This window comes from Penaeus monodon, chromosome 6 (assembly GCF_015228065.2).
Source record: "Penaeus monodon isolate SGIC_2016 chromosome 6, NSTDA_Pmon_1, whole genome shotgun sequence".
NCBI lineage: Eukaryota > Metazoa > Arthropoda > Malacostraca > Decapoda > Penaeidae > Penaeus > Penaeus monodon.
The window spans coordinates 56,898,106-56,910,605 of record NC_051391.1 but is presented as its reverse complement, the minus strand read 5'-3'; the positions used below and the strand labels follow the sequence as shown (position 1 = coordinate 56,910,605).

The 12,500-nt window shown below is 39.6% G+C and overlaps 2 protein-coding genes across 3 annotated transcripts in view; one reads left to right on the top strand and one right to left on the bottom strand.

The window, feature by feature from the left end:
* Positions 1-10,887, bottom strand: part of LOC119574693 (26S proteasome non-ATPase regulatory subunit 2-like) — a 15,084-nt gene extending 4,197 nt beyond the window's left edge. Inside the window, exons 1-10 of the mRNA XM_037922083.1 lie at positions 10,706-10,887; positions 3,971-4,156; positions 3,180-3,337; positions 2,754-2,949; positions 2,344-2,541; positions 2,084-2,224; positions 1,428-1,635; positions 1,068-1,276; positions 669-945; positions 410-531 (exon numbers count right to left, since the gene is read on the bottom strand). Coding sequence (XP_037778011.1) covers positions 410-531; positions 669-945; positions 1,068-1,276; positions 1,428-1,635; positions 2,084-2,224; positions 2,344-2,541; positions 2,754-2,949; positions 3,180-3,337; positions 3,971-4,156; positions 10,706-10,789 — 1,779 coding nt within the window. The 5' untranslated portion in view covers positions 10,790-10,887. The remainder of the gene's footprint in view (positions 1-409; positions 532-668; positions 946-1,067; positions 1,277-1,427; positions 1,636-2,083; positions 2,225-2,343; positions 2,542-2,753; positions 2,950-3,179; positions 3,338-3,970; positions 4,157-10,705) is intronic.
* An 841-nt stretch (positions 10,888-11,728) lies between these two features.
* Positions 11,729-12,500, top strand: part of LOC119574694 (protein SMG9-like) — a 13,955-nt gene continuing 13,183 nt past the window's right edge. The window contains exon 1 of one of the 2 annotated variants that reach the window (XM_037922084.1): positions 11,729-11,922. The gene's annotated coding sequence lies outside the window, so the exon portion shown is untranslated. The remainder of the gene's footprint in view (positions 11,923-12,500) is intronic. The other variant, XM_037922085.1, reaches the window with a different exon arrangement.

Sequence of the window (12,500 nt, the reverse complement as noted above, 5' to 3'; positions counted from 1 at the left end):
CCTTAATACTATTCAGATGGTTAAATTTACATTATCTTGTAACTAAATCTTGTCCTTCCATCTACAGCTAAATGGTATCTTGACACATTTGTAAAAAAAAAAAAAAATCCCAGGCTTTCTCTAACAATATTTAATTATTTCACCCTCTATAGTTTGTGTGCAAACACTTTGCTCTCTTTTTTCTATTTCTTGACTAATGTATCTCAGCCAAATTTCCCTTTGATGTCTTCCCTTATTCATTTCTAGTACAAACAGTTTTAATCACATTTACTTTGAAAACATTCATCTACTTAAGTTCATCCCCGCTCTCATAGTTTCCTGTCCTCATCAGAGCTACTTAACGAAATATCTATTTATTTATTCAAGTCTCAACACTTTCTTTGGGCTAAGAACTGAAGAACATACATACCTTCAAAACATTACCCGTTCCCGCATAAGCACAGACTTCAATCAGGGTGGCTGTCATCTGACGGAAGGGCGCAGGGAGGTTTTCGATGCAGGAGAGGACCACTTCACATTTGTCTTGGCAACCTGAGAAAACAAATATTTAAATTTCTCACAGGCAACACAATATCAAAAGAAAAATCCACAGAAAAATAAAAGCATATAACTCAATAATAATTTGCCACAAAAACAAGTCAGCATATAGGATAAAAATTTGCACTCACCAAGGTATGCAAGAGCAAGTCCAAGGGAAATGAATCTGGCATATGTGTCCTTAAGTTCAGTCTCAGATTTAGCTAAAAGTGTCGTGACTAGAGCCTCCACAACCAGCTGGTTTGTTGTACCCACTGCAATCATTCCACATGCCAAAGCAGTGATGCCCACTACCTCTAGGGAGCTCTTCTCATCTGACAGAACTGGAGTGAGGACGTTGAGGACAGCTTCTCTGTTGCTTCCAGAGTAGGCCAGCCCCAGGCCAAGGATGGCTCCAATACGAATGACCTGGAAAACAAATCCTATGTTTGTTTCCTGTTGCACAATATTGATATATTTCTGTATAGCCATTATTCAGTTTGAAAAACAACCTAATATAGACAAATAGAACAGCAAGACTCAGCACAAACCATAGTTTTGTGTCCGATGTAGTCAGAGAGCAAGGCAAGAGCAGGGTCACACTCATTCCTCACACCACTGTTGACAATGCCACAGGCCAGAAGGGCACCAGACTTAATGAAGTCTTCAGAGGAGTAAAGGTACTTGTCAATCTGTGTCAGACCTCCATCAACATCCCACAGTAAGATCAGACCAAGTGAAGCTGTTGCACTCAACATACCTGGAATTTAAACATTCTTAGTTTTTCTGATCAATGAACTTATAACAGCACCAAAAAGGTAAGAGCAGATTTTTAAATATAAGCTTCAAAATGTCTCTGCTGACTGATTAATATCCAGAAAAAAACTACCATCACTGTACAAAACACTTACCATGTTCCTTATTTTTGTACAGCCACTTATTTCCGTCCTCTGTGAGCAGCTTGTCTGTTCCAAAGGCAGCATTAACAAAACCATTGACGAAGGAGGAAGCGAGATTCTGGCGGGCAGAGTCAACCTGGCCAGGGCCAAAGGTGGGCCGGTTGTTCTCCAAGTGAGACTTGTAAATGTCCTCTGGGGTCTTGGGGTCCATGATGTCCAACTGGTAATTGAGGCAGTTTGTTAAGTTTCAATTTGAAGAGGAGCCAATGTAACACTTGAACAAATGTTTCCTTCTTTCTTCCCTTTTAGCCATTTTTAGACCTTAAGTCTGAGTTTACTTGAAAATCTACTTAGTTTATGCTTTTACCGCAGGTATGCAGATTATGGCTCACTGATGATAATTAAAATAGTAATAACAGAAAACAGTTACTAATGAGGAAATAATGCTAAGATATAACAGAAGCAAAAATGAATTATATAAACCCCTGGCCAATAAATATTTTGTGCTTGTGCTCTCTAGAACTTTTAAAAAGGAAAAAATCAGGACAAACAACAAAACAAGATATAGAAGTGAATAAAAGAGACAAAGAAGATAAAATAGATAAATGCCAATTACATGACTAGTACTAAGCATTCCATGATCCAGTTCCAACGGGTAACATACTAACCTCACGCCCAAGGGAGAGGAAGTGAGTGTTCAGGTGGGAGTTGGAAAGGATCTCAGTCAGGTCTTCGTAGTCATCCATGTCCTCCGGCAGCTCCAGGAACACCTGCTGACGGCCCAGCATGAAGGCCACTTGCATTCTCACCTGGAGCAGGAAAGAAAAAAAAGGCAAAAACAACATATAAATGAATCCTGACATGCCATAGACTTATAAAAATGATAGAAGCAAATAAATATCACAATGTAGGAGGGAAGGGGACTAACCAGCTTGTCTGGGCATTCATCAAATAGCTGTTTAATGAGATCAAAGTCATGGAGTTGGAGAGCCAGTCTCATGGCCTGTGGGTACTGCCCAAATTTACGATACAGCTGAAGTGCCGTGTTAATCAGGTTGGTGTTCTCAGGGTCTGGCACATAAGGTACACAGCTGGTCAGGTACAAGCACACTCGAGAGTAGGCATCCTTCATAGAAAGAAAGAAAAAATAGGTAAATAAATAATGATAATGGTGACTTGTATAATCTTATTATTTCTTTAGATTGCAGTCCTATTACATTTACTTTTTCTTATATACTGCATATACACACTATGTCTTGTAAATTCTACTAATATTCTCAAGATCTCTGACAAAAGATTCCATGAGCACACTCAGACTCTGGTGAGTTTCTCCTTTACCTTATCAACGTAATCCTGTGAAGTGAGGAGCTCCAGCTGTTCCATCTCCATAAGCAGGTCACATGCCTCTGCCTCTGCATTGTGCTGCATGTGGTAGGGGACAATGACGTGGGCTTCACTGATCAGCTCGGCTCTCCTGGCATCATCGTCCTCGCCCAATGTCTCCCATTCCTGTGCAATTTCTCCAGCCAAATGTCTGTATATTGTGATAAGTGGGTTCAGTAAGTACAACTGACATGTCACAGAAAGTAAACTAAACCTGTACTTTACACAAATTACAAAGGTATATTGTAAGGGGCTAAATCATTTCCCAAAAGGCACCATGGATTTATTTTGCAAAAAATTATTTTAAAAACTATTTACAAAGTATGTAACTTGCTGCCATGGGAACTAGGAAATAATGTCAATAACAACAAAGAGTCTGACCTGACATATTCATGGCCCCAATCTCCAATGTCTCCACGCTGGCCCTGCAAGCGGTACTTTAGGCATTCGCGTTCCTCAGACATAGTCATGGCCAAGACAGAGACGATGTCAGCCGCAAACTTCTTTAGGGCATTGTCTTTGATGTTGTTGTATATGTCCTGTGAATAATACACATAGCTGACTCTAGTGAAATGAATACCTAACCTTATTATTTTACCTAATAATTGCCAATTCTTGTCTCTATGACAGGCTAATTCTACAAAAGCTGTGGTACACAATAAATAGAAACTATTGTTCCATATAGATTATCAACCCTAACCAATCTTAAATCAAACTATAGATTTTTAAATTGCAACTTACTGTTCAATAGTATTATAGTCATAAAAATATAAAAATTTCTATTTTGGGTATCTACTAATCAAAAATTGAAAAATGGGCACAAAGTTTAATTAAAAATTTCCAAGAGTTTTGCTTAATCTCAAAATAAGTTACTCAATCTGAAATTCAACTCCATGTTTTTTTTTTTTTTTTTTTTTTTTTTGGGGGGGAAGAAAAAACTAATTATAAAAACTACATAAGATGTTTTTATGACTTATTATTATTATCCTAATAATAACTGAATCTAATGCTTCCCCCTGGAACAAAAATTTACAAGTAAATCACTAAAAACTACCTCAGACATTGATGACTGGAAGTAAAAAGGACCAATAAATGTATGAGAGAGAGAGAGAGACAAAAGCAAGCAAGGACCTCAAGAGGAGAAAGAGAAAAAGGCCTGAGGTGTTTCCCACCTTCATGGTCTGGTAATGCGACCTCATGAACTTGAGGGGTTTGGGGACGCTGGTCATGGACGTGGTGGAGGAGCGGATGAGGGAGCGGATCTGCTCCAGCGCTGGCTTGTAAAGATCCACATTGGATTCCTGCAGCCGCTCTACCAGCATGTTCAGCTCCTCCTGCAGCAGTCTGTCCTCTTCAGACTGTAAAGGAGAAAATGATGAAGTTATACAATTACAAACACATGTTTACATTTAAGGACAGTAACATTAACAGGACCATCAGGATAGGGAAGGGCTCCTATATGCTAAATTGAGGTAAGGCTAGTTTCAAATCCCTTTTGCACAGTACCAATTTTTTGGAAGCAGGGGGAAAACATCTAACATCACTGCCAATTTCAAAACTCTTTCTTCTGTTGAAACGACCATGGGTTAATCACTAAACGGAAAAGTATGTGAGAGAAACGGAGAATGGGAGAGAGAACTCCAAGAATATTCTTGAGTAAAACACATTAAATGTAACATAAATGTATTTACAGAATAAAAAATACAAGCATTCAACCCTGTTTCTCTTGTTCCTTGATCAGTCCACCAATACCAACTTAACTTCTGAATCAAAAAACTTTTTTTGTAGCATGAGAAATACTTTAACTCTTGGAGGGTTAACACTTCCATTTACTGCTACTACATACCTTGGTGCAAGCTATGGAATTCGTACATAAATCATTTACAGAGAGGTTCACTTTCTTAGAGTAAGGATGAGGACTCAAGGCCCTAGCATGTGTTTAAGCTACAACATGCATTTATTCACATTTGACATTTCTATATTATAGTCCACATAAATCTGATGACAGGAGGTTCATCACAGACCAAACCACAGCGAAGTCAAACTACAGACGAGTCCATTTAACTATGGCACTGGCACCACCTGCTACTATGGTGATCCTTAACCCATTGCCGACGGGTGGCATGTACATACATGCCATGGCATGGCGGGACCATCTGCCGGGGGCACGTACGCACATGCCATAGAGTATGCATGGACATGCCATGAGTTTTTATTTGTTACAATCACGGCAAAAGATTATATTTTTGCCAGTGAAAGTGTGATTAAGTCGGTTCTAACACTTTCTCATTTTTACCATGCAACAAACCGACAATTTCAACTCCATGATGCCACACACTGCTTATTTTATTCGGACTATAGACCGAATAATTATCAACTATGGAGTCTATATAACAACAAAAATACCCTTCAGTCTCGAAGTTTGGCAAGTAGAGACTGTAAAAAATAATGAAAATTGAAAATACAACATATCTTCGTAGTATTACGAAGAAACAGCATGGGATGCTGGTATTTGGCATGAGTGGTTGCGCATGCTCGGGCGACGATATAAGCCCCCGGCAGCGAGGCCCAGGCCACTATGAATGCTACCCGTCAATTATGGGTTAAACACATTGGCCCTTGTACCCACTCCTGAGTAAACACTTGACCTGGTCCTAACTTTCATTACCTCAATACATCCCTGACATACAGGTGGAAGCTGAGATAGTACTCTGCCCACCTGCCCCGTGCTTGCTGCAAAAGTAAACCTCCTGAGCTCCCTTCAGTTTCCAGACACTACTAATGGATCACTTCCTACCCAATGGATCCCTTATATTTCATGGAAAGTGAACCAAATATCACTGTGGTGGAATGTAATCCAACTGCTCCTGCCTCAGTGGCAACAGGAAAGCTATGCAAATCTCTACCATAGACTTGCTAGCAATACAGATCTTCCACTAGTTCCATGGATAAATAAAATGAATACAGCCAAATACAATAATGGTACTAATGGTTTCCTTACATCCTCTGATACTGAAATATCTGGAAATTAACATAAAAAATGGTGACCAAAAGGCTGCACTGGCTAAGTGATAGGTTCACTACACTCAAGTAGCTGCTTGTGAGGTAAAAGACAAAAACAGTTACAAACATGTGAAAAAAGTTTTTAGCCAAATTTGAAGGGTATGGTTTCTCATGTAAAGGTCAAGACTCTCCTATACTGTATAGTATGCTCTGACATATTTTAAACTACAAACCCTGAACACACACTTGACAACTATTGTCAGACCAGAAACTTTGCAGTCAAGTATATCTTGATCCTGTCCAGAACAGGTTAAAACAGAGAAACCCCCAATATCCTAAACACTGGGCCTAGATAGCAGGCAGAAGCCCAACTTAAAACAGGAATCTCAGGGTAAAACATTAATAAAACTGAATAGTGTATGCTAAAAAAGAGGTATCAACAGGGTTAGAACTCTATGGCCACCATACAAGAGGTGTTCGTTCATTGACCACTGCAGCCAGTTGTACCCAACCTTGGAAAACAAATGTCCTGCACAATCATGCAGCAAAATGGACGACTTTGTCCATATCTTCATCACTGTGGCCCCTGTGTCAACAATCATCAGGACAGGATACTCTTACCCTTACTATTCCATCCAATCAATAGATAGCACTCCATGAAATGCATAGTTACCACATGACAACACACATTTTCCTAGGTTTCTCAGTAGTTCCATTGTTGTTAACATTCCACATTGCCCAATTGCTGCCAGGAATGTTTAATGTCTGTTTGCAGTTTTGTCTTGTGAAATGTGTTAACATACAGAGGCTCCACAAGTGTTCAGCCACCACGGAGTCCAACTGTATGCCTATTTCACTTGATTTTTCCTTCCTTTGTTTCTAGGGATTTTTTTCAAGCTTTTAATATCTATGCTACAATTACTATCATTAATGGCATGATTTTTATATTAATAGTAATAAAAAAATTATATACAGTATAAAAAATCAAGGAAAACACAATTAATAAAGTAAACTCTCAGTGGGCATGTACAGTCACTAAATGAAATACCTTTACTTGGGAGATGATGAAACCGAAACAATCACTAGGAGTCAAATCGGAATGGTTGGGACTTTTGTTTTGAAAGCTTGAAACAGATGAAGCTTCATGATGTATTTGAATAGTGTTTTGGAGTTGATATGGTTAGACCATTTTTAACCTCATTATTGTGTTTTACTCTGAGGGACTATCAAGAACTGAAATATCAAGAAGATTAGGTACGTTGAAGTTAACAGCGTTTCTGTGGATCCAGCAACACCAGGTAACCAGATCCACTAGAGACAAATCCAAGTGTGCACCTTTGATGCATGAGAGAAAGATCAAGTAAATGTCATTCAAAACTATACATCTATGTGCTATATGAAAGACAAATAGGAAGCTTGCATTGAAATGCATGAATATCATGAGATAATGAAAACCATTTAATGCTCAGAGGCAACATCCCTCACAGAAGACTGGCTTTGAGACGGGGGCATGGCTGGCAGTTAGTTGCCTTGTCTTCTTACCATTAGTCATTTTCCTCTTATTTATTTATTATTAATATTCTTTAAACAGGCCATAACTGCTGCAAGGGATGCAGACCCCTTTTGTTCTGCTAGCAACATCCAGTGGGACTTTGCAGAACAGTGCATTGTGCAGACTGTTAGAAACTGCTGGGTGTTTGGGTGGATCCACAACAGCAAGGTCAGGGAGTTGATAAATGTCAGGCTCTGCAGATTTACGCTTGCATAGAAGTCCTGGACATTTCTACCATCAGTGAGGGCCAAGATGTTCCCTGAGCCATAGCCATTTTACCTCATCTGGGCAGTTATGGGCAGAAACTTCCTCCAAGATCATACCCGCAATGGCCATATCATGACTGCCCCAGCAACTACAGCATGGGCAATTCTGCTAAGCAGATGGATGCCTGTTAACAGCAGTGTTAAGTGGCATCCATAATGTGTAGACTTGCCAGTGTTTGGCAAGCTGGTGGCAATAACACAAACTATCAAAAGAATTAAATCTCTAATATTTCCCCTTTCATCTACTTGAATTGTCACCATTATTTAGGACTTTGGTTACTTGGATCACACCTAATATACTAATATCATGTTGAGTTCACAGCACTTTTCCCCACCATTTTCATTATCATACTGTTACGTCAGAGCGAGTGAAGACAATTTTTTAGCAAGTGAACATGTCATCCCCAGTAAAAGTGGGTTAACGATCTCATGACCTACACCTTCAAAGGTTACCTTAGAGTGTAGTATGTGTGTTAGCTGTGTATATAGTTGTTATAAAAGTGATAGAGGAAACAGCCTCCAGCTTTATGTCACATTGTAACTTTCTGGCTCCTTGTGGTTACAAGGAGGAGCAATAACGAGGAAAACTGTTTTGCTTTTTATAGCAAAATATCATGAAAATAATGAAAAGGAATGGCAGATAGCAGTCCTAATCCAGACCAACAACAACGAGGATGATCCCAACACCATTCAGGCTCCCCTTCTGGAATTATTGTTTGTGGTAAATTACCCAAATACAACATAGTTCCTTGGGCTCTCACCTGCTAAAACATACAGGATTTTTCAGACCAGGCAGGGGGGGCCAAGTAAATATTGTGAATTTGTTCAGTCTCTATCCTGCCAAAACATACAAGATGAAGATTTTGCAAAGAAGGCGAGGGATAGAAAGAGACAGAGACCCCTAATTACTGGGCATTGCAATAACTGGATTATTGAATTATTTACCCCAATCATTTGCTTTTACCTTACAATTTCCCTTGTACTTATCATGGTTTCCCCAGCTATCAGGGCAGATATCACAACTATGCTTCTTTTGCAAAAGGAATAAGCACTGGATTCATCTGAAAAGGTATTATTGGAAATAACATTCTTAATTCTTTACAATACAGATGCACTTGCCAGAGACTAAAAGCCGAACTCCATTTCATAATTCAATAATTTATGTCTCCACAAGTGGGCGAGGGGAGGACTGATTGGGCAAACATTACTTCACCTCGGTAAGCACAGCAAGAAAGAGCTGAAACTTGGGAGCACTGAGTGGCCTTAGGCTGTGAGCAGTGCTTTCTGCAATCTTTTTCCTTTATTTGTGGCGTTACCACTCATGTCTGCAGATTATTTCTGATATTGGAGACAAACTTTTTTCCTCCACAAGAGAATCATCAGTTTTCCCTGTGTCCATACCATAAAGAATCATAACAGATAATTACATGATGATGGAAGCTGGACCCAAGGGAAGTCAGTCGAGTTTAAATTCCAATCAATCTCATTGTGACTAGGGTAATGTGCTGGAGCGTTTTATTTCCCTTTATTCAGCAAAATAATATGGCTATAACAAAATGAAGCAGTGGATAATGTTCCTAAATCTTGCCAACCGCAACAAGGAGGATCCTGACAAAGCACAAGCTGACTATTCTGGATCTACTGGATGAGAAATTGGCCAAATTGTTACAAAAATCAGATAGTTGCTCGGGCTCTATCCTGCCACAAATATCCAAGGTAAAAGCTTTGTAGACTTGGCAAAGGTGAAGATTTTGCTGACTAGGATCTAACAGAATGTAACATTCTAAGAGATATTTTTACAAAAACATCTTATTCCCAAACTAATAATAAGGTAGAGAGGATATAAAACTTAGGATTTCCAGACACTCCCTGAGATGTACTCTTCCAGCAACAAGAAAAAACAACGGGAAATCAAGGAAACAACAAAATACTCGGAAGGAATTGTAGTGGATGACATAATGAAATCAAATGAGCCAATGGGAATTCTAGTAGGCTGTGACGTATCGATAGACACTAGCGACCCATCTCCGAGAACGAGCAAGGTAATCATGTGCTAATAGAAGCCAGACCCAAGGGACGTCCCTTGAAATTCAAATCAGTTCTGTCACAGCTCTGCATAAGGTGCTGGAAAAACTATTTTACTCTTCACATACAAAATATGATAACATATTGAACAACAGGATAATAGTCACAATTACTTCCAACAGCAACAACAAGGATTCTGACAACTCGCAGGCTGGCCACTCCAGATTTATTGGGCAATGCAAGAAATCAATGGCATGAAATCCAGATATCTGCCCAAGTTCTATCCCGCAGACTAGGTGGGAAGCAGGAGGATTCAGAAGGGAAAGCCCCCAATCACTAGGAATTACTAGAAGTACCTTTGTTTTTTTATCCTACAATTCCCCCAATACTAGTCATGCCCTCCTCGGCTATCAGGGATTATTGTATTTGAGCCTCCTTTGGAATGCGTGCTCGATTCGTTCAAAACCTGACAAGTGCCGTCCGAAAACACAGGTGTCCTCTCGGAATTCAGTTGGGCGTCACTTGCAAATCCAATGAGAAAGTAGTGTTCACCCAAAAACCACCACCAGGCATCATTTCTAAATTAACATCTGCCGTTCCTTGCTTGACGACAAATCACTCGGACTAGATACAAGCTCTTAACTACCACAGTAGACTCGATAGGCCTTTGTTGACAAATCTCAAAGCATCCTTGGCTGTCCACTTAACTGATGCCAATTTACATCAAACGCATTACTATTACCAATGCCCAGCCTCCACTAAGAATTGTCCTGAGAGTTATCCCACAAAGAACACGTCAAAAAAGCCCTTTAAAGTGACATGTCTATTACGAAGGGAGAAATGTCACCTTCGACGAGCGAAGAAAAACCCAAATATATTATAAATTCCAGAGAGAAGGCGCTCAGCGGGTTTTGATAGATATAAGCCACGTAGTTCAATCCTCCCGCGGCGATAAACGAGAGAAGAGTAAATCAATTTTCAAACACAAGAAAGACCTGGAGAAAAATTTCCCCTCCATTCCCTGAGAGAAGAAAAAAAACTTCCGCCAAGACAAAGCTTACCAGCTCCTCTTTGAGATCCCCATCCTTCTTCTCTTCGTCCTTCTTGTTCTCCTTCTTCTCGGTTTTGGTCGTGTCTTGCGGCATTTTTTCGCGAGCGTTGCTGTTGCTTCCTCTGCTTCTTCCTTCCTTCGTCTTCCTCTCGCTTGTTGATGTTTGTCGGCAGGTTCGCGCTGGACCGTCGACTTCCTATAGCGCCGGGGACAAAGGGCTGATTTCTAGGGACGCTTTGGAGGTTTTCTGGGTTTTTTTATTTATTAGCGTTAGGGTTTCTTGGTTTATGTGGGATTGGTTTTGGGCGGAGTGTTGTAAAATAGGGAAAGAAGGGTTTTCGTTTGAAGTCGACGGAATGGTAACTTGAAGGGAGCGTGAGGATAAATGACATTTGGAAAATAAATACTCGATTAGTCCTCAAAATCTTATATTGAAGAGATTACTTCTAATATTACATATTCATACGCCATTTAGTTTAAATCTATGATTCTGATATCTATCATTATTTGTGATAGTAAAAAATCACATAAAAATGTTTTATACAGAAGAAATATTTCTCGGTAACCATTTATTTGATTTTAGAAAACAAATCTTTTAATATTTCTATAAATAAAGATATTTAGTTACTTATAATCGATTATCATAACCAATATGGCGCAATACATCTAGAATAAAAAGCCTTTTTTTTCAATACTGTCCACACATCGGTAATTGAAATGGTGCAAAACTGTTATACACTAATTTATTTAACCAAAGTTATAATTCTAATAAAAGAAATCAAAGCGAAAAAATTATTTTTATATAATTACATCACGTTACACTTAGGATCACTCCCTCCTCATTTTCCTCCCTCAACCAACACCTACCCCACCGCTACACAAAACCCCATTAATCACACATACACATTTATCCAAACCCAACCATTCCCTCCCCACAACCAAAAAAAACTAGAAAATAAATAAACCCCAACCCCTCCCCGAGAGCCACATCACCTTACACTCGGGATCCCTACCCTCTCGTTTTCTCTCCTTCCCGTTTTCTTTCTTCCCGTTTTCCCTCGGCCCCGTTTTCTATGCCCGTCGAGCAACACTCCAACATGGCTGCTTCGTAGAGGCTCCTTGGCCAGCGCTGCGACTCGGGAAAATGTCCTGCTGAGGATTAGTATGGCCGATGTGGGCGACAAGGCAACCAGAAATAAGAAGAAGATTCGCAAAGTGTATCAGAAGGTGGGTGTAGAGTCCCCCGAGGCGCGCGGGGGACGGGCAAAGACGGCGCAGATGAAGAGGCGAGACTTTTCCCATCTTCGCGACCTTCGAAAATTCCCGTCATTTTTTTTTTTTTTTTCCAGGGGATTGTTTATCCATTTTTCTTCATCGGGGAATTCGTCTCCTTCCCTCTCGCCTTCCTCCTCTCGCCTGCTCGGGACACAAGATTTTCCTGAATTGCAAGAACAAAATACACGATGTTTTCCAACCCTTTTTATAAAAAAAAAAAAAAATCCGTGACGTGTATGTAACAGGAACGTGGCGTTGAAGGCGTTAAAATAGACCAGTAAACGAATAAATAGAGAGAGAGAGAGAGAGAAAAAAAAAATGAAACGAATGGAAAACCGGAAAAAAAAAATCCAGTTGATTAAAAAGCCTTTTTTTTTTATTCCATAACAATTCGAGAAAAAAAAAAAAAAAAAATCGGAACTTACCTCAAACCTAGAACTTAAAAAAAATATATATTGATAAAAAACGAAAGCCAGAGAAAGGGAAAGGAGAGAGAGAAAGATGGGAAGAGGAGGAAGAGGGAATAAAGG